The 19,666-nt window shown below is 38.4% G+C and overlaps 2 protein-coding genes across 2 annotated transcripts; both read left to right on the top strand.

Annotated features, from left to right (window-relative positions):
- The first annotated feature begins 5,246 nt into the window (after positions 1–5,246).
- On the top strand, positions 5,247–6,561 carry LOC148730847 (beta-4C adrenergic receptor-like). The gene has a single exon (XM_088761580.1). The coding sequence runs from the start codon at positions 5,436–5,438 to the stop codon at positions 6,381–6,383; it is 948 nt and encodes a 315-aa protein (XP_088617706.1). The 5' UTR covers positions 5,247–5,435; the 3' UTR covers positions 6,384–6,561.
- Positions 6,562–9,970: 3,409 nt separating this feature from the next.
- On the top strand, positions 9,971–11,668 carry LOC148730846 (adenosine receptor A2b-like). The gene has a single exon (XM_088762313.1). It carries the CDS (start codon positions 10,226–10,228, stop codon positions 11,174–11,176), a length of 951 nt encoding a protein of 316 aa, XP_088618439.1. The 5' UTR covers positions 9,971–10,225; the 3' UTR covers positions 11,177–11,668.
- Positions 11,669–19,666: the final 7,998 nt, after the last annotated feature.

The following is a 19,666-nucleotide window of genomic DNA, read 5'->3' as shown; positions in this document are numbered from 1 at the left end:
GATGAGACACGTTGGACTCGTCATCAGAAAGATGACGTGGAGCAGCAATCGGTCAGTTCGGGTATACTACAACCTATAATCGAGTGTCATCCATGTCGATAGCTGATCCACTCTGTGTGGGTAACAAGGACTGTGCCAGTTTATAATATTATGACTAAAGTAAATGGGAACAAAGAAGGTTAAACACAAACTTGGTGATTTTACCCGTAAGCTAAATATTTGGGTAGCTCGGAATTTAACTATACAGTATATCAAATCGCCACAATTGGAGAGGGAGAGGTCATAAAACTATTCCCATCAAAGTTTTCACAGTTACTTAGAATTGCTAAAAATTGAAATAGAACAAGCAAATTGGACGCTTTGAAGGTGTACTTAACATCTATTTTGGGGCTTTCTTTTTTCCTTTTTTTTTTTTGTTGTGTTCACCTCTGACTACTGAGTACTTTGCCAAAGCATCTCACTGAGGAATCGTGTCGCTCTCCCTCGCAAATAAACTTGATGTGTTAATTCTCCTTAGTTTCTCAACGCACCTTTAAGCAGACGAGTGATGAGAATTTCAAAAATGATCACTTATATTTATGGTGCTGATAGATTGTTAGTAAAGCAACCCGGGATATCTGTAAAGATAATGGACTTTAAGACCTTGCGTTGTTGATTGGGTTAACGGACTGTACGATCCTAACCTCGTTCCCAGGGTCTCTCATCTTCCTGCCCCTTTCTCTCACTTCAGGAGGCGGGAATGTGAAAGACCCTGGGAACGAGGTTGGTACGATCCTTGACGGACTAAAAGAAACTCTTCATTCACGTAACGATTAGTCAAATTAAAAAACAACAGAGATAAAATCTAATCGAAAAGGAACCTGGATGACTAATAATAGTGACGGAAATGGATGGAACAGGATCTCTTAAAGGAGTTAACCGTTAGCCGTAAAAAGGCCAAAACATTCAGCCTTTAGGCGTAAAACTTGACAAATTTTAAGTAATAGTCGTCAAAAACGTCAATGGTAAAAGTTATTTCTGGTGACAAAAATGGAATTGTGTTAACTGTTAGCCGTTAAATAGCCAAACTTTGAACCATTAGCCTTATAAGCCATCAGCCATCTGCTTTAGCAATTAGGCCAGAGATCTCCGCAGATGGCTCAGACCTGTGCAGAGACGAGAAAATTTCAGAACTTAACTTATTTCAAGGATGAGTTTTTCTTGATAACCTTTGTCCGCTTACTCAAGGGTAACTCTCAGGTTTTCGTGTCAAACATTTTGTGTCGAACTCATAGGTCGGAGTAAAAAAAGGTATCAGGATGTCGAATATATGCTTGAACAAACAAACTTCGGGAGAGATTTGTCGACTTAATTAACAAATACAATTGAACATCTTGAATTCATCCGCTAATTTCGGTGTCTGACGTGAGTTCTTTCTTTGTTATTGGCTTTCATCTTAAGAACCCATGCCATGAGATGCAAATTCTATTTATTGACCTTCGTCACTCTTGGGAGAAAAGGTGACATTTTTTACAAAAGGTGGAATCAGTTACAGAATCACTTCCCAAAATAAGGAGAATTTGTCTTTGTAAAGAATCGAAACACATTCTATTTTTCTGGAGTAGATGTTGATGTCATAAACGAATTATATTGTAACGAGACTAAGTTATACCTGATATACGACGAACTTACAGATCTTCGTTCGACGTATCTTTAACAATTGTCTAACTTACACCACCGTCATGTTGAATACTGTGACCATCTATGCCATACACAAGACATCGACAATGGAAAGAACTTTAAAAACTCTGTTTCTGAGTCTAGCGTGCTCTGATGTTGCTATTGGTTTGTTTGGTCAACCATTTTACACCTTCTTTCTAGTTAAGTGGTTACAACTGGACAATCCTGGCTGTAACGCTCGACGAATGCTGAGTATTTTAAATAATTTATTCGCTGCTACTTCGTTCCTTGATGTCGTAGCTGTTAGTGTAGACAGGTTCTTAGCTATTCATCTACACCTCAGATACCAAGAGGTTGTTACTCACAAACGTGTTGTTATTTTGGTGATCGGCATGTGGGTATGCAGTGCATTTGTTTCTTCGATGACATTGTGGGGGCTGCGCAATACTCAGCAATATATATTTTCAGTTGCCGCAGCCTTCGGTTTCATTCTGACATTTGCGGTGTACCTCAAGATATATCTAACTCTCCGACGGCACAAGAATCAGATTCAGTCTTTGAAAGTACAAGAAGTAGCTCAGTCTGATGAAATAAAGAGCTTTGCTGTCTTTAAATCGACAGTTGATATATTCTACGTTTATCTGGTATTTTTATTTTGTTATCTTCCATATTTTATTTGCCTTATTTCGACTTCATCTTCAGCAAATTTTTTTATTTTCTCAATGACTCTCGTGTTTCTTAATTCATCTTTGAACCCTGTCATTTATTGCTGGAAGATGAGACACATTCGACAGGCTATCATGGACATACCGCAGAACATGTCTCAGAGAATAAATCAGCCGTCTCGCTCAATCTACAATCGCTCAACGAGCGTTGTCCATGTTGATAACTGATCCACTCTGCGACGTTTTCAGGGAATGTGTGCATTATTCTGGTGAAGGTGCTACAATTAAAGGATCTTGGCTGTAACAGTTACCGAGTGTTAGATATCTCAGGTTATTTATTTTCAGCTACCGCACTTCGTTCCTTGGTGTTATGGGTGTAAGTGTAGTCACGTTGTTAGCTAACTAACCAAACTGCGAAAAGCATTGCGTTTGCCTTTACACGTCACTTATGAGGGAAAAAGTATTTGAGGCAAAAGGCTGCACATAAAAAAAAAAAAAAGAAAAAAAAAAAAGGGGGGTGGCTTTAGACTAGTTGATTAGCCCGCAGAAGCTTGCGTGGTTCTAGATAATACCTGACTGGGAGTTTTGAAAATTGAAAATGAAGCACTTTTTACTTTGTTATCTCCTTTCGTTTAGATGCAAATGAAAGATAGGTCTTCGAATGAATTTAATCATTCTTTCCAAATTCTGGATAAAATGATGGGTAAATAATGGGAATTATGGTAAAAAAAAGTTAGTCTGGTATGAAAAGTGTTTAAAATTTGCTTCATTGTGACAGACAATCAACAGCTTAAACTCTGAAAAAAAAAACTCTCTGATTTGCATATTTTTAGGTTTCTTTTTTTTTTTTTTGGGGGGGGGGAGGGAATATTACCAGATACATGACCTATTTGATCTCTATGATTGTTTATTTTCAACGTCGGTCTATAGCTCAATCTATTTTAAATTTTGCAATGTTTTGGGAGAAGAAGGTCAACGCAGAAGAAAATACTGCCTCTGTCCTAACTCCTGCACTCACGGGCAAAAAAAATGGCGTGAAAGAGAAACTTGATTTTGACACATTAAGTTACCGATGTTGGTCTGCAATAGTTAATTGTGTTTTAACAGAGCAAGTATGTAATTCAAAATAAAGAAAAAAACAATAAATGTATAATTTCAACTTGCAATTGCTTTGCGTTTCTCTTTTGAAAGGTATTCTTTCAGAAAAGGAAACATAATTTTGAGCATAACTTGGACAGAATCGGGCAATGCAAATACAATGACATGTTACTTTTACTAGCACGATCTATAGGGCCTACCTCAGTGTACGAGGATGAAAAACAATGATGCATTAAATGTTCTCGACTCGTTAAACATTGGTCCGCAGTTTGTTCTAACGCTTAGACAGACATTGAAAAGAAGTCATGACACTACTAACATTAAAGTTTTCTCTATCATTTAACATTGCTAAAATTTCAAATCGGACAAGCAAATTGGACGCTTTCAACGTTTACTCTGGGCTGTTTTTATTTTCTGTTGTGTTCACCTGCAACTGCGAAGTATTTTGCCCAAGCATCTATCAAAACTAGTGATCACATTGTGACGTGCCAGCGTCATAACAAAACTTACTCAAAATTTAAGCGATTTCCCGTGTAATACGTCCATCCATCCTCGTTTCTTCGCACATATACAAGATTGACGAATCGTGTAGCTCTCCCTCGCAAATGAACTTCGTGTATTGATTCTCCTCAGTTTCTCAACGCACTTTTTAAGTAGACAAGAGATTAGAATTAGAAAAATGATTACATAGATCTATGGTATTTTGTACTACATTGGTAGTAAAGCAACCTAAGGTATCTGTAAGGATACTCGGCTTTTGGGTCTTACATGTCAAAAGGTTAACCGACTGTATGATCCTAACTTAGTTCCCAGGGTCTCTCATCTTCTCGTCCCCTTCTCTTGCTCCAGCGGGCGGGAAGATGAGAGACCCTGGCTGGCACGATCCTTGATGGACTCAAAGAAACCCTTCATTCACATAGTGATTAGTCAGATTGAAAAACACTAGGGATAAAATCTAACCTAAAGGGAACGTTGATGATTAATAATAGTGACGATTAACGTGTATTGAAAACGGAAATTAATGGAGGAAGTTCTTATTGAAGTTAACCATTAGCCACAAAACGGCAAAACATTCAGCTGTTAGGCGTAAACATTGAAAAATCTTAACCGATAATCGTGAAAAATGTTAACAGTAAAAACTGTTTCTGGTGACAAGAATGAAATGATATTTAACAATTATTCCACGAGCGCGCGTTGGCTATAATCATCTCCTATCTAACAAGCGTGAGTGGAATAATTGTTTTATTCAAAACGTTAAATTGAATTATTAAATTTTATTAAATTTTTAGCTCCCTTTTAATTTTAACCTGACACGTACGCTTACCATATTTATAGATTATGGTATATTGGCTGATATACCATAATGGCTATGCCAACAAAAATTCTTTAATTGCATTATCCAATGACCTAGTTTTTAATAATAACTGTTTGCCGTTGAATGGCCAAACTTTTAACCGTCAGCCGTAGAAGCCATTAGCCATCTGCTATAGCAATTAGGCCAGATATCTCCGCAGATGGTTTAGACTTGCCCGAAGACGAGAAAATTTCAGAACCTAACTTATTTCAAGGATGAGTTTTTTTATCGCTTTTTCTCCACTTAGTCAAGGGTAACTCTCTGATTTTCGTGTTAAACATTTTGTGTCGAACTCATATGGGTAAGAAGAGGGTATTAGGATGTTGATTATACGCTTAAACAAACAAGCCTTAGGAGAGATTTGTCTACTTAATCAACAAATACAATTGAGCATCTTGAATCCATCCGCTAATTTCGGTGTTTGACGTAAGTTCTTTCTCTGTCATTGGCTTTCAACTTAGGAACCCGAACCAAGAGATGCAAATTATATTTTGTTGACCTTCATCACTTTTGGGAGGAAAGATGTAATTTTTGACAAAAAGTGGAATCAGTTAGAGAATCGCTGGCCAAAATAAGCAGAATTTGTCCTGCTAAAGAATCGCAATAGAATCCCTTTTTCTGGAATAGATGTTCTGGTCTTTTATAAGTGAGTTGATGTCATGAACGACTTGTTTTGTAACGAGTCTCAATTCCTGATACACGCCGAACTTAGGTATCTTCGTTCGACTTTAATCGCCAACTGTATCTTCAACAATTGTCTAACTTACACCACCGTCATGTTAAATATTGTGACTGTCTATGCCATACACAAGACATCAACAATGGAAAGAACTTTAAAAACTCTGCTGCTGAGTCTTGCGTGCTCTGATGTTGCTGTTGGTTTGTTTAGTCAACCATTATACACCTTTTTCCTAGTCAAGTGGTTACAACTGGACAATCCTGGCTGTAACACTCGACGAATGCTGAGTATTCTAAGTAGTTTATCCACAGCTGCTTCGTTCCTTGGCGTTGTAGCTGTAAGCATAGACAGGTTCTTGGCTCTTCATCTACATCTCAGGTACCAAGACCTTGTTACTCACAAACGTGTTGTTATTGTGGTGGTCGGCATATGGGTGTGCAGTGCATTTGTTTCTTCGATGACATTGTGGGGGTTGCCCACTGCTCAGGATATTATTCTTTCAGTTGCCGCAGCTTTAGGATTCCTTGTTACATTCGTGGTGTACATCAGGATATATTTAACTGTCCTACGGCACAAGAGTCAGATCCAGTCTCTACAAGTACAAGACGTGGCTAGGTCTGATGAAATAAAGAACTTTGCTGTCCCTTTTAAATCCACAGTTGGTGTATTCTACGTTTATCTGGTGTTTTTAGTTTGTTATTTGCCATATTCTATTTGCCTTATTTGGACTTCACCTTCAATAAAATTGTCTCTTTTCTCATGGACTCTCGTGTACCTAAATTCATCTTTGAACCCTGTCATTTATTGCTGGAAGATGAGACACATTCGACACGCTGTCTTGGACGTACTGCGGAACGTATCTCGGAGAAGAAATCAGCCATCCCGCGTAATTTACAATCGGTCAGCGAGCGCTGTCCATGATAACTGATTCCCAAAGGCTGTGCTTAATTTATTTACGACAAAGTAAATAGGGACAAAGAAGATTGTATATGACTCGGCAACCAAATAATTGCGTACTTCACCAGTCGAATTTGAAATACACATAATTATCACAATTGAAAAGGAAGAGGCTATATTGAAAAGGGAAGCTGCTTTTGTCATCGATGGAAGAGTAAAATTGTTATTATGGATGTAAATAAAAGTGGGATAGCAGACATTGTATTATTCGTATCTCGGTTTTCGTTGCTCTTTTGACTCAGGATGGAAAACCAGTAAGAATGGTCGTGGACCTGAGCTTCATAGTAGAGTTTCTTTTATCCTTTCAAAACTTAGCCCACGACTGCCGACTGTTTTGCCAAAATCTCTTTAAACTAGCATTGAAAACTGACTGACGTGTCCACTTAAAAAAAGGAAACAGAGAGAAACCTGTGTTATCCATCCTCCTTCCTGTAGAGCAGAATTCCCAAATTACGCCGTAATAGAGAGGGAAACAAACTTCTTCTTTATAAACGGTTGAAGAAACTTACAAGCGAGGGAGGTAACGAGAATGACAAAGAAGATCAATATTATTTTTTTTGTATGTATATTTATATATTACTTTTTCATATAGTCTCAGCTCGAAGATATTAGCTCGTCAGTTACTCAAAAAGTCGAGTATAGGTAAGGTTTGTGTATGTATATAAGTCGTATCGTGGTCTTCGTTACTCTTTAGAATCAGGATGGAAAACCAATAAGGGCGATCGTGAAACTGAGCCTCGTTGAGGGGTTTCTTTTATTCCTTAAAAACTTAGCTCATGACTGCCAACTGTTTTTCATCTTTATAAACAGTTAACTCCTTCATTCCCCTTCATGTCTAATTTGAAGAAACTTTTAAGCAAGCAGATAATGAGAATGACAAAGATGATCAATTAGGGAAAATGGTCTCAAAAGCAAGATTCTCGGTACTAAACAACACATAAATGTACGGAATGAGTGAAGAAAATTAACTTCCAGGTTTAGGGTCACATGATCCTACTACTAAAACGGTATAGGGTCACTTTAAGAGTATGACATTTCGTTTTCAGGATCGAAGAAAAGGAAGCAGGAGCTAGTGCTAAAAGAGAAGGAAAATCGATATTTATCATTTGCTTTTGAGTAAATGGTAGACAACAATCGATAGACTGGTATACTTGGAAAGTAAACAAACAGCAAAAGCATTGCGTTTGCCATAACACTTTTGAGGTAAAAACGTGTTCAAACACGAAAACGAAAACAGAGGTGGCTGTAGAATTCTTCATTAGCCCGCGGATGATTATAGGTAGTTCTAGATTATACGTGAACATCGTACATTTTCAACATTGACTTTGTTTTATTATTTTTTTTAAATTAAAGAAATAAAGGCTTTTGTAGCTCGCAGTTAGCAAAGCTATTCTAGGCGGGCTACCTAAACAGACACTGTTTTGGCTCTCACACATACACACACCCACCCACACACACACACACACACACACACACACACACACACACACACACACACACACACACACACACTCACACACACACACACACACACACACACACAGACACACACACACACGCGCGCGCGCGCGCACACACACACACAACAATGAAATAAATAAATAAATGAGCAAATAAAAATAAATAATACATAATAGTAGTGATAATTGTTAGATTATTATTACTATTATTATTAAATTTAAATTTATACCGCGCAATTTCTATAAAAATATTCAACTGCGCCTTACAATAAATATTAAATCAAAAATAAAATAGAAGTTCAAAATTACATTTCTAAAATTCCATAAATAAATAAATAAAATAATTCATCAATAATGCAATTTAATCATAACAACTATAGTAAGTAATTAAACGCCCTATTAAATAAAAAAGTTTTAAGTCTAATTTTAAAAATATCTAAACTGGAAATAGATCTTATTGTGGTAGGAAGCAGATTCCAAAGTCTAGGGGCGGCACAACTAAACGATCTATCTGCCAGGGTCTTCTTGGATATTATTTTCGGGAAAGTTAAAAAAGCTGCGGAGTCATCGTTGCGCCTTAAATTATACCTAGACGGCGGCAAGACAGATATTAAATGACGCAAGTAATCGGGCGCCATACCATGCAATACCTTAAATGTAAGAAAAATTATTTTATAATCATGTTAAAGTCACTGCTTTGGAATTAAATGAAATAGTTAATTGTGTTTAATCAGAGCAAGTATGTTACTCAAAATAAATGAGATACCCTGCTTTATTTACAATAAATATCTAATTTAGACTTCCTTTGCGTTTCTCTTTTGAAAAGGACACTTTAAGAAAACGAAACATAATTTTGAGCGTAATTTGGAAAAGAAAATGGGGGAATGGAAGTTCATGATATGATATGCTACTTTTATGAGCACAATCTTTGGGGCCTACCTCAGTGCAAGAGAGTGACAATAATGGTGCATTAAATTTTCTCGACCCTATATTGGTCGACATTGAAAAAAAGTCACAACCATATTCACATTAAAGTATTAATTTTACCAAAGCGTCTCTCCAAACTTAGTAATCACATTGTGGCGTGCCAGCGTCATGATAAAACTTACAGAAAACTTGAACGATTTCTCCCGGGTAATACCTCCATCCATCCTTCTTTCTAAGCGCATGCGGATGGTTAACGAATTGTGTAGCTCTCCCTCGCGAATAAACTTTGGGTGCCAATCAGTTCTCCTTAGTTTCTCAACACACTTTTACGCAGACAAGAGATCAAAATTACAAAAATTATCACATAGATTTATGATATTGATAGATTAGTAGTAAAACGTCTCGAGGTATCTGTAAGAATAATCGTCTTTTAGGTCTTCCATTGAATGTCAGAGGGTTAAGCGACTGTACGATCCTAACCTAGTTTCCAGGGTCTCTCATTTCCCCCGCCTCTAAGTCCAGGGTGCGGGAGAACGAGAGACCCTGGGAACGAGGCTGGCAAGATCCTTGACGGATTCAAGAAAACTCTTTATTCGCATAGTATAAAGCCAGATAGAAAAACACTGGAGATAAAATCTAGCCGGAAGGTGACGATTAATGTGGACTTAAAACGGAAATGTATGGAAGAGGGTTTTACTGGAGTTAATCGTTAGCCGTAAAACGGCCAAAATATTCTGCCGTTTGGCGTAAAAATTGACAAATTTTAACCGATAGTCGTAGAAAATGTTAACAGTAAAGGTTATTTCTGGTCACAACAGTGGAATGATATAAACTGTTGTCCATTAAATGGTCAAACTTGTAACCGTTAGCCGTAAAAGCCATCAGCCATCTGTTTTAGCAATTAGGCCAGAGATCTCTGCAGAGGGCTCAGACCAGTGCCAAGCCGGGCGAGAAAATTTCAGAATCTAACTTATTAAAAAAACTAACTTGTCTTGATTACCTTTGTCCGCTTAGTCAAGGATAACTCTCAGGTTCTCGTGTTAAGCATTTTGTGTCGAACTCGTAAGGGTAAGAAACGATTATCAGGATGTGGAATATATACTTCAATAAACAAGCTTAGGGAGAGATTTGGCGACTTAATCAACAAATACAATTGAACATCTTGAATCCATCCGCTAATTTCAATGTCTGACGTAAGTTCTTTCTTTGTCATTGGCTTTCATCTCAAGAACCCATACCATGAGATGCAAATTTTATTTTGTTGAACTTCGTCAAATTTGGGAGGAAAGGTGACATTTTTGACAGAAAGTGGAATCAAGTGGAGAATCGCTGCCCAAACTAAGTAGAATTTGTCCTGCTAAAGAATCGCAACACCTTCCATTTTTCTGGAATAGTGGTTCTGATCTGTCATAAGCGAGTTTATGTCATGAAAGACTTGTTTTGTAACGAGTTTCAGTTCTTTATATACGCCGAACTTAGAGATCTTCGTTCGACTTTAATTGCCAACTGTATCTTCAACAATTGTCTAACTTACACCACCGTCATGTTGAATGTTGTGACAATCTATGCCATATACAAGACATCGACAATGGAAAGAACTTTAAAAACTCTACTGCTGAGTCTCGCGTGCTCTGATGTTGCTGTTGGTTTGTTCAGTCAACCATTCTACACCTTCTTTCTGGTCAATTGGTTACAACTGGACAATCTTGGCTGTAACACTCTACGATTGCTGCATATTTTAAGTCATTTCTTCTCAGTTGCTTCGTTCTTTGGTGTTGTGGCTGTAAGTGTAGATAGGTTTTCAGCTATTCATCTACATCTCAGATACCAAGAACTTGTTACTCACAAACGCATTGTCGTTGTGGTTATCGGAATATGGATGTGGAGTGCATTTGTTTCTTCGATGATATTATGGGAATTGTCCATTACTCATAATATTATTATTTCAGTTGCCGTAGCTTTCGGTTTGATTCTGACATTTTTGGTGTACATCAAGATATATTTAACTGCCCGACGGCACAAGAATCAGATTCAGTCTTTACAAGTACAAGAACAAGCTCAGTCTGATGAAATAAAGAGCTTTGCTCTCCTCTTTAAATCCACAGTGGGTGTATTCTACGTATATCTCGCGTTTTTAGTTTGTTATTTGCCATATTTTATTTGCCTTATTTTGACTTCATCTTCAGTAAATTTTTTTCTTTTCTCATTGACTCTTGTATACCTAAATTCATCTTTAAACCCTGTCATTTATTGCTGGAAGATGAGACACATTCGACACGCTATCATGGACATACTGTGGAAAGTGTCTCAGAGAAGAAATCAGCCATCTCGCGCAATTTACAATCGCGCAGCGAGCGTCGTCCATGTTGATAACTGATCACTCCGTGACGTTTTCAAGGACTGTGTGCATCATTCTGGTGAAGTTGTTAAATTAGCTAAACATTTTCAGAATAAGCTTTTGCCACATATCGTTTTGTGGGATGGGTGCCCAAACAATGTAGAGTAGCATACGAAGTCAATTTTATTGTAAAACACACAATTTCGCTATATTCTATTATTAAGGTACTGTAAGTAATTTATGTAACGTATTGAAAGGAGTGTAATATGCCGTTACGTAATGTAAATGTAGAGTATCGTGTAGATAGTGAAAATAATTGATAGTAAGTCATCTGCTGTAATCAGGTTTATTGTAAACTGTACTTTCTTTGTGGTGTGTTCTCAGTTAACTACTGTAAGCAACGTACTATAACTGTGTCCTGTAGTGTATTGCAAGTTGAGTAATGTTTTGTAAAATGCCAAAAAAATAAAAAAATTACAAAAAAAAAATCATTCTGGTGAAGGTGCTACAATTAAAGGATCTTGGCTGTAACATTTACCGAGTGTTTATTATTTAAGGTTATACATTTTCAGGTACTTCGTTCCTTGGTGTTGTGGCTTAAACTGTAGACGGGTTCTTAGCTAAATAATCAAACTGTGAAAAGCACTGCGTTTGCCTTGACACGTCACTTTTGAAGTAAAAACTTATTCGAAGCCGAGGGCTGCACATGTAAACATAAACAAAGGTTACTTTAGAGTAATTGATTAGTTCGCAGATGATTGCGTGGTTCTAGATAATGGCCGACAGCTGCAGTTTTGAGAACTGAAAATTAAGCACGCTTTATATATTTTTGTTATCTCGTCTCGTTTCGATACAAATAACATATAGATGTTCGAATTAATTTAATAATTCTTATAAATTTCTAGACAAAATGATGGGTCGAAATTGTGAGTTTTAGTAAAATAAACATTAGTCTCGTACGAAAAGTGTTTAAAATTTGCATGATTTTGACAAACAATCGACAGCTTAAATTTCGGCCATATCCACTATGATTAGGTGGCGATTTGAAAAATTAATTTAAAAATCTCGGAGAATATTTGTAACAGGGTTGATTTCTCCTGGATTTCAGTGGTAACGGACAAGGGATCATCGCCAACAGAGTACAAAAGGGGATTATAAAAAAAGACTGTAAATTAACTGCTAATAAAGAAGGCCAGGGAAGGGGGGGTGGGGGGTCTTAAATATTGTCATTATTTAATTCCCCCTCCCCCGCGTGATAAGTAATGATCGGTTCCGTAGAAAGATAAATGACAGGTCGCTATTTTTAGTGACTTTCTACTGTAGAAACCTAAATTATACGCAAATCCTTCTAATAGCAACGATCACCAGAAAAATTTATTCGGGAATAGCGAGGACTGGGGTGTTAGAAAACCGTGATACCAAAAGTTTCATGAACGTTTTCAATAAAGCAATGATTACAGTTATAGAAAAACAAAGCTGAATTTGTAAGTGCAAATAAAAGTAGGATAGCGGTTATGATATTATCTACATTAAGGTCGTCGTTGCTCTTTAAATTGCGATGAATTCCAAGAATAAAGAAAGAAATTAGATGCTTTGAACGAGCACGCTTTTAAGGCTTTTTTGTTGTTTTGTTGAGTTTATCTCTGACTGAACGGCATTTGCCAAAACATCTGTCAAAATCAGCCTTTGTTTCAACGGTGGCGTACCAGCGTCATAACTGATGTCGGTCGGCTCGCGTGTTAACTTTCCCTTCATTGATTCATTGAAAGTCATTGCAACACGCAAAAAGGAAAGTAAAAGAAAGAACTTGAAGTAAAAAACGAGTTTGACCAATGGTCGTGGGTCGTGGGTCGTGGGTCGTGGGTCGTGGGTCGTGGGTCGTGGGTCGTGGGTCGTGGGTCGTGGGTCGTGGGTCGTGGGTCGTGGGTCGTGGGTCGTGGGTCGTGGGTACAAGTCGTGGGTCGTGGGTGTGGGTGTGGTTAAAAGTCGTGGGTGTGGTTAATACTTAGTAACAAAAATAACCATTTAAAATATTAAATATGATAATACATAGATTTTATACAACCCTGTCATTCATTAATTTAACTGTTCTTTCTTCTAGTTATTTTATTTTGTTTATTCAATTTACCCTACTTTACGTCTATTTTTATCTGTTATCTCACTGTCAATGGAATTAGTTTCAGTTTCACGACGCATTCCGAGATCTCGTTTGATAACAAAGGGAAGAGAGATAAATCTTGTAATTACACACTGTGTACACGTTTTTCGAGCTGTGCGGTCTGCGGTCTGCGGTCTGCGTTCTGCGTTTTCGAGGTCTGTGTTAACGAGACACCCGAGTTGCTTTGTACGATTGTACCAAAAATGATTTCATATAGTAGAACTACTATAACGTTAAAATTGCGACAGCGCTCGTGAATTCTATATTTGCGGCTAAAGTCAGGGGCCAAGGAACAGAAATTCCGAGATCTCGTCTGACAACATCAATGACAAAAGAATGATAGATAAAGCTGGTAATTACACACTGTATACACAAAGGAAAACTGATTGTGCACAAGTCGACTGACTCAAAAGGCACACGCATAACCTCTGCCAGACTGGTAACTCGACAGTGGAGGATCGTAAGCGCGATATTAGCTGTGGTCACACTACAGGGTTTTGTCCTAGGGAAACTTGACTTGTTGACAGTTTCCCTAGGGAAACTCAAATTTGCAAGTGTGACCGTTTTTCCCTAAGTAAATTACCTCGGGAAAGTTTTATCGTCTGGGGCTTGAAAACCGCAAGAGAACAAAAGAATGTCCTGTGGATTTCCCTTGACAACTACCCTAGAAAGCAGAAAAAGGGAAAAATCAAATCCCAGAGTAGCCAACCAATGGACGCTCGTCGGCGATCGCGTTGGTGACATATCCGGAATTATCGCGTTGTGAAACTAATTTAAAGTAATTACAAGATTTATCTCTCTTTCCGTCGCGAAACTAAAACTATTTTAATTGACAGTGAGATAACAGATAAAAATAGACGTAAAGTAGTGTAAATTGAATAAACAAAATAAAATAACTAGAGGAAAGAACAGTTAAATTAATGAATGACAGGGTTGTATAAAATTTATGTATTATTATGTTTAATATTTTAAATGGTTATTTTTATTATTAAGTATTAACCACCCCCACGACTTTTACCCACACCCACACCCACGACCCACGACTTGCACCCACGACCCACGACCATTATTAGTCAAACTCGTAAAAAACATATGGAGAGGGAAGCATCCAAAAGGCGCCACAGGCACCAAACCAAGGATGCACTTAACACATAGAAATTGATATTTCATCACATCTCAAAATGAAATGAAATAAATAACTATGAAAAGCCTCTAAGGTTTCCAGGGCGTCAGGTGCAAAGCCATGGATATTTGGGAAGTTCTCATTATGGAATTTATCATTCGAGTGCATCCTTCTAATTTATTTTAGAACATAGCTGGCAGAACCGTGCAATCAAATTCAATATTTGTAAGCGTGCTCAAAATTCCGATAGTGCACGCTGACAGCGTCAGCAAATCGCTTCGCCAGAAATTTTTTTTTCGCGCAAGCGGCCGATTGTTAGCGCGGGAAAAATAATATATTTCGCGACAATAATGGATACAAACAGAAACTCGACCTACTAGTCCGACAGCGAAGACAATGTTTCGACCTTTTCCCTTGGGCTAGAGTTCTTAAATGAGGCAGAAAAAGAGAAAAAAAAAGGAAAAGGAGACTCGGCATCAGCGCCGTCAAGATTCGCTTCAACTGATATTGTTATCCATTTTTCCCGTCGGATTTGATGCACAATTCTACCGGCTATGTTCTAAAACAATTGGTTCATGCTTTCAGCTGTGCACTATCGAGTTATGGAGCACGTGGGAAGTTTGGAGAACACTCAAGAAGCTAGAGTTGCCCTCGGCTATCGCCTCGGGCAACTCTTACGCTTCTTTCGTGCTCTCCAAACTTCCCGCGTGCTCCATAACTCGATAGTGCACGCTAAAGCATGAACCAACTGTTAATTTATGTCGTGTCCAGTGAGTAGCCTCTTATTATTACGTTGCAGGACGCGCGTTATGTAGCGCACAAGAGGATTGAAGACGAGTCGTTGAGAGGTTTGCTGGGGGTCTGGCACTAAGCAGTTATTGGGTGAGGTTGAGCATGATGTATTCGCCTTTATTTGGAGCCAAAATATGCATGGGTATTTGCCCGCGGACTTCATCGGTTCCAAGGTGCGAACAGTTTTTCGAGAGCGAAGCTTGAGGAAGAGTGTTTCACTTTATGTACCTCTTCGATAACGTCACCTAATTTTTATTTAACTAATTTTGCGGCGACAGCTCTCTTTTTGCGTGACCATGTTAATCGAGGTAGCTGTTTCTTGGTTTTAATAATTTGCTAGAAAACTTAAGAGTCACTCTACCTAACCACCGCGTGAGGAGCGGCACAAGGTCGGTAAAATGTACCCTTCGATATTTCATCCAGAGATAACCTATAGTATACTATGAATCGTGATATAAGTTGTATGTTCTAGAGTTTTTACATTTTTGAGAAAATTACGAAAAACCGTCGACCACCCGTGAAGCCGAAAAATCACAAAAATTAGGTCAATTTTCATGATCAGATAATCGAACTCGCGTGAAGGCGCATAAAAAATTATGGTTTTCCTTAGTTTATAAATTTATTAAGGAGGTATTGCTAAGCTGCCTTGATGACATTTCAGACTTGCAATACTAGTTCCGAGTTCCTGGAGAGTAAGCAAAGAGAACCGAAATTTCTAGACTCTGAAAATAAAAAAAAATCCATGCCGTTTTCAAACATCTCAAAACATACTCGATATTATGTAGAATTCTTTCAAAATTAATTCATAGCAATTAAAAGAGCTTTTTTTGAACGTGATATAATTTTTTTCTTGGCAAAAATTATTTCTGAGGCGAGCGGCCCCATGCAAGTTGACCCAATTTGACCTTTCGAAGAGATTTTGTTTCACCAGGAAATGTAAACAATTCGACTAGCCTTAGCTCGCTTTCTAAGCAAACCATAGAAAAACCCTGCCAGTTCCCATTAAAACTGCCCAGTAAATCTAAGATAAAATTTAGATGACAGCTTACCTTCTAAATGGGTGTTTGAAGGCAAATAACTTTGATGTTCTATGCTAATGTTCCAGTGTCTTGCTTAGCCACCGGCCTTTTCATACGGCTACGGCATTTTCTAAGTGTAACCTTAAGTTTCCCCGGTTTGTGCAATATTTTTGCGGAACCTGGGTCCATTTCTTACATATAGAGCCTCTTTTGGGTGTCTATTGAGTTTTGTATTGAATGTCTCTAATGAAAAGAGGCAAGATGTGAAGGAACTAATTAATTGAACAGAAAAATAGACCCAGATAGATGTCACGCAATCTTCACATCTAAGTGATAACGTGCCGCAAATACGTCCGCATGGATATTTTTGCCTTGCTTTTGCTCATTTCTTCATTTTCTTCCTTATTAGCATACAATGTTTTCGTTTTTGTTTTGTTTTGTTTTGTTTTTTTGTTATCACAAGCCTATTTTGAAGGAGAGTTCTTTGTATGCCATACTTTGAGTCGGTGTATATACACGCAACACATTTCCTTTTCCCATTTTCTAGTGACTGTGCAACAAACTAGAAATCCTATCTAGATTTAGCTTCAAACTTCAAACGCCTGGGCAAGTCCATTGCTAATGATTTCCTAAAGCTAGATAAAAGGGAATAATAATGTAGATCTGAAAAAGTTACAGGCCGCAAAGCGTGACTTTGTAATTTACGTATGATGCACGATCCTTCGCAGTAGACAGCGCTATTTATGCAATAGCTATCTATTGCGAAGAATCGTGCATCATACGTATTTAATACCGCAGTTCAAAATATATGAACTTCATATATTCATTGTATCTGATTTATCATCACGGGTTTATTACGAATCAACTTAACGCCCTGCACCCAGTTGGCTTGTTAGCTCAATTGGTAGAGCGCTGCACTAGTATCGCAGAGGTCTGTGGTTTGAATCCCGTACAGGCCTGATTCTTTTTTTCAGTTCTGATTTTCGCTATTGCATAAATAGCGCTCTCTACTACGAAGGATCGTGCATCATACGTATTTAATACCGCTGTTCAAAATATATGAACTTCATATATTCATTGTATCTGATTTATCATCACGGGTTTATTACGAATCAACTTAACGGTCTGCTTCCAGTTGGCTTGTTAGCTAAATTGATAGAGCGCTGCACTAGTATCGCAGAGGTCAGTGGTTCGAATCCCGTACAGGCCTGATTTTTTTTTTTAGGTCTGATTTTCGCTATTGCATAAATAGCGCTTTCTACTGCGAAGGACCGTGCATCATACGTACTTTGTAATTTGTATTCATTATATTTACCAATTTGCCAATGGCAGGTGGACACGCAAATAGGTCCCCTTCGTGGTGCATCTAACTTTTTAGGAATTATGTTCAACGAGATACCTTTCGATGCAGAAGTAGAAGTGCGCTTTTATATGATTCTTCGAAAACTGTCCCTTCGGAAACTGAAAATGATTTGGTTTTAGGTTCGCACAAGACATGTTTCTTTTCGTAGAGCACGTAAAACTGTTTTGAGGGTTGCCATCAAGAGAGATCAAAGGCCCTGTTTACAAGCAAGGAAGGTAACCCTTGTGCTAGGGTTACCCTAGCAGGCGGGTCAAAGATAGCCCGGGTTTACAAGCAAAATTTCACAGGTAGGGTTTCCCTACCACCCGGGACAACTTACTTATGCTTGGTAACCGCACGAATTGTTATCAATGTTCAAAGGGTCTGGAAACAAGTAAAAAGTTGTCCCTGGTAGGCGAGTTATCCCCAGCAGAGCGTTTACAAGGCAGCTAGGGTTACCCTAGCGCTAGGGTAACCCTAGCGCTCAGCTAGGGTTACCCTAGTGCTAGGGTAACCCTAGCTGCCTTGTAAACACGTCGATGAAAAAAAGAAGAAATGTGTGAGCGTTAGGGTAACCCTCCTGCCAGGGTAACCCTAGCACTAGGGTTACCCTATCTGCTTGTAAACAGGGCCTAAGTTTCAAACAGATAATTACCAAACGCAAATAGGTCCATGGCAAACGTTTTATTTACCTCTCAAAAAGTTCTAAATATAGAATACTCACAGAGTTCGAGCTGTTATCTTTTAAAATCGAACTTGTCGATCGCTTGCCCGATAAGCGAAGTTAGCACGTGCGAGGCTCCTAACTGTTTCTTAAATTCAGCAAACCTTATTACGCGGGCAAACTCCACTGGATTAAAATCTTTACAACTTTACAAAGATATGTGCAGGAAGGTGCGTTTAGGTCTGTTAAAGTGTATTGTATAACTTGAGCGCTCACTTTGTCCAAAAAAAAATTGAAGTCAAACATTATTTACAATTCGGCATCCCGAGTAATTAGGATGCACGTGTTTACTTCTGCCGAAATTGAGTCATTTGCGCTGCGTCATCGGTTAAAGAATTGGAAAATGGAGAGAAACTGTTCGTTTCAGCGGCTTTATCTAGTTGGTGGCCAATGCGGTCAAGACCCTCGAAGCACTAAAGTCCAAGATTTAGTTCCCTTGCTAACTTGTAACAAGGATATATCACCGCCACAAAAGCTCTCTTGGGCTGAGGACCGGCTGCAGCGTAGACACTGAAGTGGAACTGATTCTATCAAGGTCTACAATTTTCAGTTTCCCTTCCAACATTTCTGAAATGGATATTTGTCCCACTCATCGTTCTTCGCTGGGCATTGGGTGGAGAAGGGGTTTGGCGCGTTGCCAAGACCCACAACTTATTGCCCTTTCAAAGAGTATTCATGAGCTTTCTTTGGTAAGTACTAGCTACTTTGGGAGTCTAGCACATACCATTGATTTTATATGTACAGCATCAAAGCCTGAATTTCATTAAGTCACCACACAACTAGTTCTTATTCTGCATCGCTCTTTTTTAATCAGACGCCCTGATTATGCTTAGCGACGCTATTGTTATGGTTGTTTCTAAAGATTTTCAATCATTTATGCCACGCCTTGTTTTCTATATATTAACATGAACCGTGCGCAATATAACAATTGACGTTGCTGTTCCAGGCTGAGGAGACGACTCTTACTCGTCCTGAACACAGTACCCCAGCCACCCCAGGAGGAAGCTTCTATTTGCCACCTAGCGGCGACTCGTCCTCCTTTGAGATTAAGATACGACGACGGGAGATCTACGACGGGGAGCTTGAACCGTGTTAAGACTGGAACGAGTACGAGATCGAGCAGAATCCCCAATGGGCTGGAACAATCCTAGACGAATTATTCGCCATTGTAAAAGAAAAAGCTACCTCACAAGATCTTCGTGATGTACGCAGACAAGTGACTAAATACATTGACGAAATTGAAACCTACGACCAAGAAGTGGGAGAACAATCTACTTTCCATCAGTTGTACAGAGATATGATGACTGCTTTTCTAGCCCTTATCAAGTATTTACAAATCAAATACCGCGTTGTGTGACAGTAAATAGGGAC

Source organism: Stylophora pistillata, chromosome 5 (genome assembly GCF_964205215.1).
Source record: "Stylophora pistillata chromosome 5, jaStyPist1.2, whole genome shotgun sequence".
Taxonomy (NCBI): domain Eukaryota; kingdom Metazoa; phylum Cnidaria; class Anthozoa; order Scleractinia; family Pocilloporidae; genus Stylophora; species Stylophora pistillata.
Note: the sequence above shows the minus strand (reverse complement) of the source record. Positions and strands in the feature narration are given on the sequence as shown.

What these genes read in the sequence shown, in the direction of transcription:
- LOC148730847 (XM_088761580.1), top strand. Translation starts at nt 5,436, where the DNA reads ATGAACGACTTGTTTTGTAACGAGTCTCAATTCCTGATACACGCCGAA.
- LOC148730846 (XM_088762313.1), top strand. Translation starts at nt 10,226, where the DNA reads ATGAAAGACTTGTTTTGTAACGAGTTTCAGTTCTTTATATACGCCGAA.